The 13,145-nt window shown below is 33.2% G+C and overlaps 3 protein-coding genes across 3 annotated transcripts; all 3 read left to right on the top strand.

The window, feature by feature from the left end:
- Window positions 1-293: 293 nt before the first annotated feature.
- LOC100778568 (berberine bridge enzyme-like 8) lies at window positions 294-2,106 on the top strand. Its single transcript, XM_003546238.5, has one exon. It carries the CDS (start codon window positions 367-369, stop codon window positions 1,972-1,974), a length of 1,608 nt encoding a protein of 535 aa, XP_003546286.1. The 5' UTR covers window positions 294-366; the 3' UTR covers window positions 1,975-2,106.
- A 3,609-nt stretch (window positions 2,107-5,715) lies between these two features.
- On the top strand, window positions 5,716-7,341 carry LOC100802131 (berberine bridge enzyme-like 8). The gene has a single exon (XM_003547293.5). It carries the CDS (start codon window positions 5,716-5,718, stop codon window positions 7,339-7,341), a length of 1,626 nt encoding a protein of 541 aa, XP_003547341.1.
- Window positions 7,342-9,740: 2,399 nt separating this feature from the next.
- On the top strand, window positions 9,741-10,519 carry LOC100801606 (MYB-like transcription factor EOBI). Its single transcript, XM_014767624.2, has 3 exons — window positions 9,741-9,908; window positions 10,202-10,331; window positions 10,417-10,519. Exons 1-3 carry the CDS (start codon window positions 9,767-9,769, stop codon window positions 10,517-10,519), a joined length of 375 nt encoding a protein of 124 aa, XP_014623110.1. The 5' UTR covers window positions 9,741-9,766.
- Window positions 10,520-13,145: the final 2,626 nt, after the last annotated feature.

Raw genomic sequence — 13,145 nt, 5'->3', positions numbered from 1 at the left:
AGATTAATTTACGGCAACTAATATCAACTATTATAAACTAAGAGCTTGGAAGGGACCCAAGGCAATGTTGTCATTGGCCATGAAATAGCCACGGCTCAATCTGCATCCTCGCTTAAGGGATATTTCCAGAAATAAAAAAATGCACAATTAAGGTCAAAGAATGATTGAGTTACGTTATCTATTTCCTTTGGGGAAATATTTTGGTCAATTAGGGAGGTAACCTAAACCATCTTCTCATTTATCTTTGACAATTTCTGCCTCCAAGGGATCCTTATAAATTGCATCACAGATCAAGCCAAATAGACTCACTAAAAATCCTCTTTTCTTTTTTATATTGATAACATCTCATCATTGGGATAAGCCAAAATGGGAGTCCTTTCTTCTCATAGAATACAACTATTATTATTTCCCATTGTTGTGTTGCTTTGGTCAGCTTCAGCTGCAAATTCAGCTAACAACACTTTTCTTCATTGCCTCGTGAACCATTCTGAGCCTTCTCACCCCATAACTTCAGCAATTTTCACACCAAACAACACCTCATTCTCTTCAGTATTGGAAGCCTACATTAGAAACCTTCGTTTCAACACCTCCACAACCCGTAAGCCATTCCTCATAATAACTGCACTTCATGTATCCCACATACAAGCATCCATTATTTGTGCTCAAAAACACAACTTGCAAATGAAAATCCGAAGTGGTGGCCATGACTATGAGGGTGTGTCTTACGTGGCAGAGGTTCCATTCTTCATCCTTGACATGTTCAATCTAAGAACCATTGAGGTTGACATAGGCACTGAAACCGCTTGGGTCCAAGCTGGTGCAACACTTGGTGAAGTTTATTATAGAATTGCTGAGAAGAGTAAAACCCATGCTTTCCCAGCAGGGGTTTGTCACACAGTTGGGGTGGGAGGACACATAAGTGGTGGTGGCTATGGCAACATGATGAGAAAATATGGTCTCTCAGTGGATAATGTTATTGATGCACAAATGGTTGATGTTCAAGGTAGATTGCTTGATAGAAAATCCATGGGTGAAGATCTCTTTTGGGCCATCACAGGTGGTGGTGGAGCTAGCTTTGGTGTTGTTCTTGCCTACAAAATAAAGCTAGTTCGAGTTCCAGAAATTGTCACTGTTTTCCAAGTTGGGAGAACCTTAGAGCAAAATGCCACTGATATAGTTTACAATTGGCAGCATGTTGCACCAACTATCGACAACGATCTTTTCCTTAGGGTTATCTTGGACGTTGTGAACGGTACACGAAATGGAACAAAGACTGTAAGAGCTAGGTTCATAGCTCTATTCCTTGGTGACTCCAAAAGCCTTGTTTCTCTCTTGAATGACAAGTTTCCTCAATTGGGTTTGAAGCAATCTGATTGCATCGAAACGAGCTGGCTTCGATCTGTGCTGTTTTGGGACAACATAGACATTGCATCCTCACTTGACATTTTGCTTGAGAGACAACCACGATCACTCAACTACTTGAAAAGGAAATCTGACTATGTGAAGAAACCGATTTCCATAGAGGGTTTTGAAGGGATTTGGAAGAAGATGATTGAGTTGGAGGATACACTATTTCAATTCAATCCTTATGGCGGAAGAATGGCTGAGATTCCTTCAACAGCATCTCCTTTCCCTCATCGAGCTGGGAACCTATGGAAGATCCAATACCAAGCGAATTGGAATAAGCCAGGGAAAGAGGTAGCAGATCACTACATAAACTTGACAAGAAAACTTCACAAGTTCATGACTCCTTTTGTCTCCAAGAACCCTAGAGAGGCTTTCTACAATTATAAGGACCTTGACTTGGGGATTAACCACAATGGTAAAAACAGCTACGCTGAAGGGAGAGTTTATGGAGTGGAGTATTTCAAGGATAACTTCGACAGGTTGGTTCAAATAAAGACCAAGGTTGATCCCCATAATTTCTTTAGGAACGAACAAAGCATCCCTACGCTGTCATATAGGAAGGGTTAGAATAATGGTGACTAATATTTTCTTTTTCTTTTTTGTATTCAAAGATTAGTTTTTTCTATGGTTTGTTGTTGCTTTGTTTGTCTGTAATAAATTGGATTGTGGAAATAAATAACTTGGTGTTAAAGCTTGTTAGATGTAAGTTCAACTAGATATGGCTCCATGCCATGCGTGGGTAAATAAAAAAATTACTTAAATTAAGGATGATAAAAAGACGGTTAGAATTCAGTAAAACAAATTATTAAATATATTATTTTATTGGCTTAAATATATAATTGATTTTTCAATTATTAAAGAGTTAAATTAGATCCTTCAATTGCTTAAAAATATTTTAATTTGATTCCTTAATTTTAAAAAGTTGAATTACATCATTCAATTATTTAAAAACACTATCGTACTTTTTTGTCAACTCTATTATTTTGATTGATAAAAATAAATATTTTTACATCAATTTTCAATATAATTGACATAAACAAGAATTTTTTTACTTTGCTTATCAATACAATCCATGTAAAAACAAAGTACTTATTAAGATCTTTCATCGATGTGAATAGATATATTTTTTACATCAATAATCAATACAATTGATATAAAAATGTTTATTTATAAAACTTTTGTCGATCAAACTAAAGAATTTATGGTATGATTCTAGTTTTCTGATTAAAAATTTTAATAATTGAGAGACTCAATTGAAGAATTTATAAACAATCAAACAATCTAATTGAATTTTTTAATAATTAAAAGACCCAATTGAATTTTTAATTTAATTAAGGAATTAATTATATAATTAAGCCTATTTTATTAGTTTATGTGTTACTTTTAATTATAATGTGATTTCTTCGAACCATGTAATGTAAGCTTATTACTGTAATTTTTTGGTCTTTACATTGAAAAATATTTAGAATCTTTGAAAATAACGTATCAAAAAAATCTAAAAATATTAATTACTATACTATTTATTAACTTTCTGTAACTAAAACTTTAATCAAATTAAATCTGTTAATTAATTTTAAATTAATATAATCATTCATATATAAATACTAATTAAATACAATTTCAAATTATCAGCTTCTGAATCCTTTATTAATTAGTAAAGATTTGTTTTTATTTTTATTTCATTCTAATTTATTTTTTAGATATCCAGTCATCTAAGCAAATAAAAATGAAACCTCACAAACTAGATAGATAATTAAAATTTCTTCTAAATTTGTGAGGGACAATTCCGTCCCAAACAATGAGAGATTTGAACCCTCACAAATTTAAAGGAACAAATTTTCTCATTAAGAACAAGAAATCTAAAAATTCCTTTTGTTTGTGACAAATTTTGTTCTTTGTAAATTTGAGGGATTTATAATCTATCATAAATAGCGATGGATATATATATATATATATATATAAATGTTTCCTTTATTATCAGTTTATAGTGATGAAATTTGTATATTTGTGACGGGTATATTTAGTCACAGTTTGCGACAGATTATAAAATATCCCATGATAAAATTTTGCAATGTTAATTTTTGTGACAGAAATGATATTCATCACAAATTACGTCACAGACTACGTTAGTGACGGATTTTTGATATTTTTAGTGATGAAATTTACCCTCATTAGTAATCATTTTTCGAGTAATGTATCCCAAAAAAACTTCTAAGGACAAGCGTTCATATGCATAATTTTCCTTTTTACAAAAATCAAATTTTTTGTTACTAGCATGATTATATATTTGTAGTATAAATGTGTTTCAAATGTTTTTTTTTTACATTTAATTATTAATTTTAATGTATGTATTTTGTTGAAAAACGACTTGTTTGACTTGATTTCTTGACTTGTTGATGCTACCAGATTTTGTATGATTACACATGGGTGAAGGACTATTGTAAGATGTAGACACATGTGGTTTCTACCCAAAATTTAATTTTGGCACACTTTTGGAATTTCCATAAGTTATTATTTGTGATTTTAGACTCTTGGTGGGCTTCTAGTTGGTGGTATATGTGGAAGTTCTTCACTTGAAGGAAAATTTAAGAAATCGGAAGGTTTAGGAAGTTAATAGAATGAAATAAATTAATTTAATGATTAAAATTTTAATCAATGGTGCAATTAACAAGGAGTCCTGCCACTTTTAATAGCAAACTAGCTTTTAATTTGTTGCAAATGGAGGATAAATCAAGCGCCTTTTTGTTACCAATATGTTCCTCATCTGTAATTAATGTATATGCACAATAATTCAATAATCACAAGCATAAATCCAGAATTTTTGTTAAGGAAGTGTCATGTGAAGAGTTGTAAATACATTACTATAACCTTTAATAAAATTTTTTTGTCTGATATCTAATAAAAGTATTACTATTTTTTTACAATATTTTAAAAAAATGGTCAAATATAGATAAATGTTACTAGTATACTTTTGAGATATTTTATCAAATATTAGGTATACATCTTGATAGACTATACATAACATCTAATAAAATGTCATAAAAATATATTAGTAATTTTTTTCTGTTCTTTAGTTAACATGTTACTCTTCACTCCTCACATATAATTATTATGCATAATGGCACCTAACCATTATGAAACGAAATGGAAACCTTGCTTTGCTGCATTTTACGTATTTCTTGTGCTATTAACATGTATCCAAGAGTATCATGTTAACTAAAGAACAGCTTTCTCCTTTGACTTGTTTTTGCATTTCATGTTAGCTTTTGACACACCTCTCAACATGCGTGTCTACGTTAAGGGCCCCACACCTCTCAAATCTGTTGTACATGTAACAAGGGTGCGATCACGTGAGGAAGGGTAATTCTGGAAAGAATATTTATATTTTAAATGTTAAATTAAATGAATATTTATTAGTAAAATTAGAGACAGGTATAAATTTTTTATTGCGTCAGAAGGTTTCTGGCGGAGGATATATATAGCATTTCTCCTTCTAAAAACAACCTTTATTTAGTTAGTGACTAAATTCGGAGATAGCTAGATCGCAAATAATAAGTATCATCATCAACATATCGTAGAAAATACATCTCACTTAATTACTCCTCCCACCTTAAAACCAGAAATATTTCCAATCTCCATTACCCTTTTCATTTAATCACTTAGTCAAAAGGAGCAACGGCATCACACTATCTTAGACCTTTTGAGTTTTGACAACGATATTTCATTAGATGAGTTGCCTTTAACCATGATAGAAACAAAAGCAGCCAACCCCTCCATTTTTGACAAAAACCAAGCCTAGTCATCATATAATTTAAGAAATCTCAATTCTCAACTCACAAATTGTAAGATTTTTTAAAGTTGACCTTTAAAATCAAACAATATTAACACCTTCATTAATTACCAAAATAAAATTTGCTTATTACAAAGTAAGACAAATTGCCAGCAGGAAGAGATTTTTGAGGCCAACACTTTATTAATACCTCCGTTTATCTCTCTCACTCTTTTTTCTTCTTCTTTTCTCTCTCTCTACCTTCCTTTTTCACTCGTACATCCAAAAACAATTGAGATGTACCTTGTACCATTTTCCTTTCAGAAATAAAAAAAGTGCATTTGCAAGGTCAAAGAATAACTGAGTTAAGTTACCTATTTTGTTTCTCCGACTGTAACCCTAAGCCACCTTCTCATTTATGATTTATCTTTGACATTTCTGCCCGATCCTTATAAAATCCAATACCGATCAAGCCAAATAGACTCACTAGGAATCCTCTTTTCTTTGTTATTCTAACACCATCATTAATATAAGCAAAAATGGGAGTCCTTTCTCCTCATAGAATCCAACTATCATTCTTTTCCATTGTCGTGTTGCTTTCTATTCCTTGGTCAGCTTCAGCTGCAAATTCAGCTCCCAACACTTTTGTTCAATGCCTTCTAAACAACTCAGAGCCCTCTTACCCCATAACATCAGCAATTTTCACACCAAACAACTCCTTATTCTCTTCAGTCTTGGAAGCCTACATCAGAAACCTTCGTTTCAACACCTCCACAACCCGGAAGCCATTCCTTATAGTGACCCCTTCTCATGTTTCCCATGTGCAAGCAGCCATTGTTTGTGCAAAAAAGCACAAATTGCTGATGAAAATCCGAAGTGGTGGCCATGACTACGAAGGGTTGTCTTATGTGGCTTCACAGCCACTCTTCATCCTTGACATGTTCAATCTTCGATCCATTGAGATTGACATGAAAACCGAGACAGCGTGGGTCGAAGCCGGTGCAACGCTTGGTGAAGTTTATTACAGAATTGCTGAGAAGAGTAAAATTCATGCTTTCCCAGCAGGGGTTTGTCCCACTGTTGGGGTAGGAGGACACATAAGTGGTGGTGGCTATGGCAACATGATGAGAAAATATGGTCTCTCAGTGGATAATGTTATTGATGCACTAATGGTTGATGTTCAAGGTAGATTACTTGATAGAAAATCAATGGGTGAAGATCTCTTTTGGGCCATCACAGGTGGTGGTGGAGCTAGTTTTGGTGTGGTTCTTGCCTACAAAATAAAACTAGTTCGAGTTCCCGAAACAGTCACTGTTTTCCGGGTTCCGAAAACGCTGGAGCAAAATGCCACTGACATAGTTTATAATTGGCAGCATGTTGCACCAACCATCAACAACAACCTTTTCATTAGACTTGTCTTGAACGTTGTGAACGTTACACAAAATGAAACAAAGACTATAAGAGCAACCTTCGTAGCTCTATTCCTTGGTGACTCCAAAAGCCTTGTTTCTCTCTTGAATGACAAGTTCCCTCAATTGGGTTTGAAGCAATCCGATTGCATCGAAACAAGCTGGCTTGGTTCAGTGCTGTTTTGGACAAACATCAACATCACAGCTCCGGTTGAGGTTTTGCTTAATAGACAACCACAATCAGTCAACTACTTGAAAAGGAAATCTGATTATGTTAAGAAATCAATTTCCAAAGAGGGTTTGGAAGGGATTTGGAGGAAGATGATTGAGTTGGTGGATACATCACTGAATTTCAATCCTTATGGTGGAAGAATGGCTGAGATTCCTTCAACAACATCTCCTTTCCCTCATCGAGCTGGGAACCTATGGAAGATCCAATACCTAGCGAATTGGAATAAACCAGGGAAAGAGGTAGCAGATCACTACATAAACTTGACAAGAAAACTTCACAAGTACATGACTCCTTTTGTCTCCAAGAATCCTAGAGGGGCTTTCTTTAATTATAGGGACCTTGACTTAGGAAGTAATAACTACAATGGTAAAAATAGCTATGCTAAAGGGAGAGTTTATGGAGTGAAGTATTTCAAGGATAACTTCAACAAGTTGGTTCAAATAAAGACCAAGGTTGATCCTGATAATTTCTTTAGGAATGAACAAAGCATCCCTATGCTACCATATCATAAATTATTAGAGTAATAATTGGTACTCTTTACTCTAAACAATTAATTAACTCTTGTTAGTTCTTACTCACTGCTAGAAATGTATGAAGTGTTAATGAAAGTTACATGCAAGAATAAAAATTTAGAAAAGATATAGAGTGAGACAGAACTTGAGGTGCTCTATATGCTTCAGGCTTCAGTTTCTTTTGGTTGTTTAATTATTTTTCTGTCTATGGTAATATCAGGAAAGTGTAATACTACTAAGATATATAGTTATAGATTTAGTGCATGTTTGGACACTTCCAAACTCATGTATTTCAGGATTTTTACGTCAAATATAAAAAAATTCACACGCCTTTGTTTTTGCTAATGATTTAAGGTAATCTAAATCATTACTGTGGTGTTGAAATTTATTCTTTAAGTATGATGCAAAGGAAAAAGCTCTTGGCTAGAACCCAAAAGGCATGAATGTTCTTGTACACAAACTTCTAATTTCTAGAATTGCAAAAAATCATAGACCATATATCTGTCCAGCCACATGGCCACAAAACTGGCTTTGCCTCTTACCCAAGACGCAGTAATGTTTTGAAAATACAGTACCAGAATCAAGCATATTGATAACCGCTAGACATGGGCTATTTTTGATAATAAAAATATATTGAAAATATCTTTAAAAATATTTATTTAACAGTTATTTTTGACTTAAATGATATGAATTGATATTTTTTTATTTATGACTTGCAGATTTGAAAAAAAAAAAGATTAAAATAAAAAAATCCAAAAGATATCAAAAAGGGAAGATTTTTTGCAACAAGTTCAAGTCCACTCCAACACTTATAAAAAGAGAGTTAAGTCAAGAAGGAAACACACACATCGAGTCTCAAAACCTTCTAGTGCATAAATCCATATTCTAAGCCTCTCCCTTGGGGGAAATCTTCTTCTTAGCCATTCTCCCCCTGTTTTGGTTGGTTACTTGTCATCTATTACTTTCTTAGCCTTTGAATTGTAAAACCTCTCATGACTATGAGAGGTTAAACCCCCCTCAATTGGAGCTTGGTAGCCAAAAGCTCTTGTAATGTAACTGTTCTTCTTATCTATTAATGCAATTTCAGTTTCTATTGTTCTTGCTTGCTTTTATTGTTATTGTGTGGTTTGACCATCCATACATATGTTTTAGGGATTATTCATTGGGAAGTGATCATGTCTAAAAGAACTGGAAAAGAATATCTCAACATTAAATTGCTAGGGATAATTTGATTTTGTTGTGTCTTTGCATAACATCTTTTTACTTAATGTTGTTATTATTCTCTTTTTGCAAAGAGATTTGAGAGAAATAATATATAAATTAAGCTCTTCAGTGTGAGGGATTTGGATTGAGTATATTAGCAAATGTGAGGTAGAAATTGGAAAAACATTCAATAGAGAACATTATTAAAATTACATCAAGGTAGTTAGATATACTAGGTACTAACATCTCATTCTGAACAAACCCTTAACAGAAAAGTTATTACTTAATTTTCTTGTTATTTTCCCTTTTACCTTCTGTACTTCAAATTTCTTCTTATCTTATCTTTCTTTATCTTCTATCTTCTCTTATCTCTATTATCTTTTCATTCAAATATTTTCTATCTTCTATTTTTATCTTTAAATATTTATATTTTTTACTAAATCTTTATCTTATCTCTTGCTTTTAAATTGTATTTGTATCAATCTAAATATTACTTGTCATAAGATTGGTACACTTATCAATAAGTTAACATATATAATATAATGGTTTTTTTTTTAAAGAAAACAGTAGAATCAAATTAGATATAATGAATATTTTTGAAGGTGAGGACATTGAATTGATTGTCACTGCAGTAAATCATTAAATAAATGTGAATAATTGGAGGACTTATGTTCATTTGGAGGCCCGTAATATCCTTTTGACTTTTGAGCTTAAAATACAAAAAAAATAAAATTATGAATGTCAAATAAAGAAAAAGCCTTGTTTTCAATAGATAAAGAACAGTTTAAAGAGAAATATAAACAACTTTAAATATGATCAAATATCAAACTAAATATCAGTCTTAATTATATAGCCAGTTCAAAGGACTAAACTGTATAGGAATATTTTAAAATTCTACAAAGAAACTAAATACTCTAATAAGGTTAAAAAAACACTTTTATTTTAAACATTCATTGAATTATATGATTTTGTCCTGATATTTATATTAATTTTAATTAAAACACTCATTTTTGTCGGGATTAACATTTGCAAATTATAATCTGATCACCCTAGCATGCTATGAAAAAAAATGGTATCAATATGCAGCAAACATTGACTGATAGGATCAAGTTGAGTCATAGCTGCAGGTATAAATATGCAGCAAACATTGAACACAAATCAATACCATAGAATTTGGAAGACAAAGTTTACCCAAGAGCCAACTTAGGCACCTTTTTGTATGTATTAGGAAGTTATGGCAGGAAACATGGGGTGGGGTGTGATAGAAGAGGAGGGATGGAGGAAGGGACCTTGGACTTCTGAGGAGGACAGATTGCTCATTCTGTATGTCAAGTTCCATGGTGAGGGCAGATGGAACTCTGCTGCTAGGCTTGCAGGTCCCTACCAAACTTTATACACTATATATGTCTTGCTCCTTAATTCCTAACATAGTTTACACCTAAGTCTAATATCAATTGACTTTCACAATACAAGTGACACAGCAATTAAATTGCTTCCAACTTCAACTCAGTAAATTGACTACCCTTTACCATAAGTTTTTCTTTTGGCCTTTTGGGATCATGTTTTTTATTATTCTTAACTCTTGACTCTTGAGTATCATTCTTCATAATTGTTTTTATCATCTTTTTTTTTTGTCCAAATGATTGATCATTTATTATTCTCTTAACAGGACTAAAAAGAAATGGGAAGAGCTGCAGATTGAGATGGGTGAATTACCTGAGGCCAGACCTCGAGAAGGGTCAAATAACACCACAAGAAGAAAGCATAATTCTAGAGCTGCATGCTAGGTGGGGAAACAGGTAAAAAAAATGAATTCCAAATCTCTTTGAACTTGCATGTTTTTATAATAAATCTGCGAAGCTAAATCAAAATTAATCACTTCAGGTGGTCAACAATTGCAAGAAGCTTGCCAGGAAGAACTGACAATGAGATAAAGAATTATTGCAGGACTCACTTCAAGAAAAAGATAAGGGCTCACTTCAGCTAAAGATATGAAGAAGACTCCAGAATACAAGTGGACTATGATGTAGTTATTTCTGGTAATAAGTAGACAACTATCATTGCCTTGTGTACCCCTATAAACTGTCTACATTATATAGAATCATGATATAGAGTTTGGGACATCTAGTCTCCCCTGCCAATTAATCCAATCCTATGATTAGGAAACATGACAAAATTAATTAAAATCTATTCATCTAACCTACTCTAAATTGAGATGCAAAATTGTACTATAAAGGGCTAAATTTCAGGTATCTTCACAATTCATCCATAAAAATTGAGTATTTCAGTCCACTTGAACAAAATTTCAGAACATTCATCGATCCATAAAAGATCTGATTAAAGGTCTATGCCAGCACAGAACAAACAGAAGAGGTTGTGGAACTCTGAAATTCTGGAAATGAATTGCTTAGAAAGAATCAATTATGAAAGGAAATAAGGAATGTAAATATTGTAGAGGGTGCTATAGTGGAATGCGTTAAATTTATTCTTATTTTTTTTCCTGTTTTTTCCCATTTCATAATAGCAAGTTAATTTATTAACAGCAACAGTGAAGCCTAATCCAAAAAATCTACATGAAGGCAAACCATACAGAATTTACAGACACAACAAAGAACATATATTTAAGGCATATGATTCAAATGAAAAGGAAAATATGACACTATATCATGAATCACTGAAGAGAAACATCTCAAAATAAGGGGAAAATACAAGACAAGACTGGCCACATTTGTACTCATTCCAATCTTACAACATTTATTTAATATACAAACTTCATTTGCTCTGCTAAAATTAGCAAATATGTTTTGGGAATTACCTTAGTATGAGCTGGTCCCATTCCTTAAACCCAGCATTGATCAAATTATCAACAGTGACACTCCTGTGCCTTTCACTCCGTCCTGTCAGTAGAATAACCTTGAATCCCAGATTCAAAACATCTTCATAGAGCTTTAAACTGGGTTCAATGGCTGGAGCTACACCCTTCTCCACCCAATTGTTAAACTTCTCACGGTCAAAGACCTCAAGCCTACAAGCAAATGCAAACAAAGGTTCATGTTAGGAAGAAAGAAAAATAAGTCAAGTTAGCATGATAGATACAGAAGAATACTATCTAGAGTCATTCATTCCTAGAGGAATATTCACAGGAAGGAATAAGAAAACATCAAAACCTGATTAACCCCTCCAAATGTTCACACTACAGAACTTTTGGCCTAAAAGCTATTTTGGTGTAAAAGTAAACTCCAATTCAAGCTCCAACATTATCCAAACAAAACTAGGGGCAATTAAGCATGAATTTGGGGTTATTTAACTCTTTTTTTTTTAAACCAAAGAGTACAAAACAGAGTTCTTAAATCCCACAAAAGCATAAAATTCCCAACTCCAAATAGGATTACAGTATCTTCAATCTCTCTTGATTGTTAAACAATAATTTATAACACTTCTTATGTCCTTTCCGAATTACCCTATTTTTCAGCTTTCAGATGAAAGCAAACTAAATTTCAGCCAAAAAACTATCTTTACAACACCATTACAACACCATTAAAAGAAATTACATGGAACCCGTGACCTTTCTTCAACAGTACACGAACCAATTAACCTAAAACAAGGTTAAAATAAGCTTAACCTAACAAAGTTAGTAACTGACTAACCAATCTCTGTCTTCACGAAACTTCGAGCGGAGAAGTTGGAGCGATGAAGTCGAAGAGGTGAAGGAGCTTCAATGGAAGAAGGGGTAGAAGCTTCAATGGAAGAACAGGTGAAGGAGCTTCAATGGAAGAAGGAGCAAGCAGAAAGCGAAAATCAGTAGGGTTCATGCAAGCAGAAAGAGAAAATCAATAGGGTTCAAACACAAAGGTCTAGGATTCAAAGCAGAAAACGAAGGAGCAAGCACAAAGGTCTAGGGTTCAAAGCAGCACAATCTCGAAAGCTAGCAGAAACGTGCACACCCGTGAGGTCTAGGAGCAATTTCCCTTATTTGTTTTTACAACTACGACGGTTTTTTTTTAAAAACCGGCTTAAATTTTATAAAACATAACATTCTAAGGCGGTTTTCAATAACCGCCTTAGAAAGTGCGTCGTAAAATGAAATTTGTTACCCAATAATTACAAAAATGCCACCGCACCGCTTTCTAAAGCGGTTCCTCAAATAACCGTCGTAAATCGCGTGTCTTAAAAAGCCGTTTTTCTAGTAGTGGAAATTAAATTTCTGCACAGCATTAAGCAACCAAACTATATCCCGAGAAAATATAGCAAGGTCAACATAATTTAGCATGTGAGATATTGAAGAGAGAGAGAAGGAAATGAAGAGATAAATTATGAAATGAGGGAAAAAAGTTATTGACAGTCATATGTCTTTCCTTCGGATTGGGATGACTGGGACTTGAATACCAAAACTGCAGGAATCAGATTCTTGAAGTAGCAACAAATATTTTAGTATGTATATGTCCAAAATCAGTGCTGTAATTAAAACCTTAATTTGTTGGCATTATCAATAAGCAAAACTCTTCGTCAATTATAAACCTTCTATTAAATCATAGTACCTGATTGTTTGAGATCTGGCAGTTGAGGACAGTGTACATGTTAGTGATCACTTGGACTAGTATGCATCATTTACG

This window comes from Glycine max, chromosome 15 (assembly GCF_000004515.6).
Source record: "Glycine max cultivar Williams 82 chromosome 15, Glycine_max_v4.0, whole genome shotgun sequence".
Lineage (NCBI taxonomy): Eukaryota > Viridiplantae > Streptophyta > Magnoliopsida > Fabales > Fabaceae > Glycine > Glycine max.
This window is presented reverse-complemented; position numbering and strand designations above follow the sequence as displayed.

Bases quoted from the DNA above. Each gene is read 5' to 3' on its own strand.
- LOC100778568 (XM_003546238.5), top strand. From the start codon at position 367: ATGGGAGTCCTTTCTTCTCATAGAATACAACTATTATTATTTCCCATT.
- LOC100802131 (XM_003547293.5), top strand. From the start codon at position 5,716: ATGGGAGTCCTTTCTCCTCATAGAATCCAACTATCATTCTTTTCCATT.
- LOC100801606 (XM_014767624.2), top strand. From the start codon at position 9,767: ATGGCAGGAAACATGGGGTGGGGTGTGATAGAAGAGGAGGGATGGAGG. The intron at 9,909-10,201 runs GTCCCTACCAAA...TTCTCTTAACAG, and splicing joins CTCTGCTGCTAGGCTTGCAG to GACTAAAAAGAAATGGGAAG. The intron at 10,332-10,416 runs GTAAAAAAAATG...TAATCACTTCAG, and splicing joins CATGCTAGGTGGGGAAACAG to GTGGTCAACAATTGCAAGAA.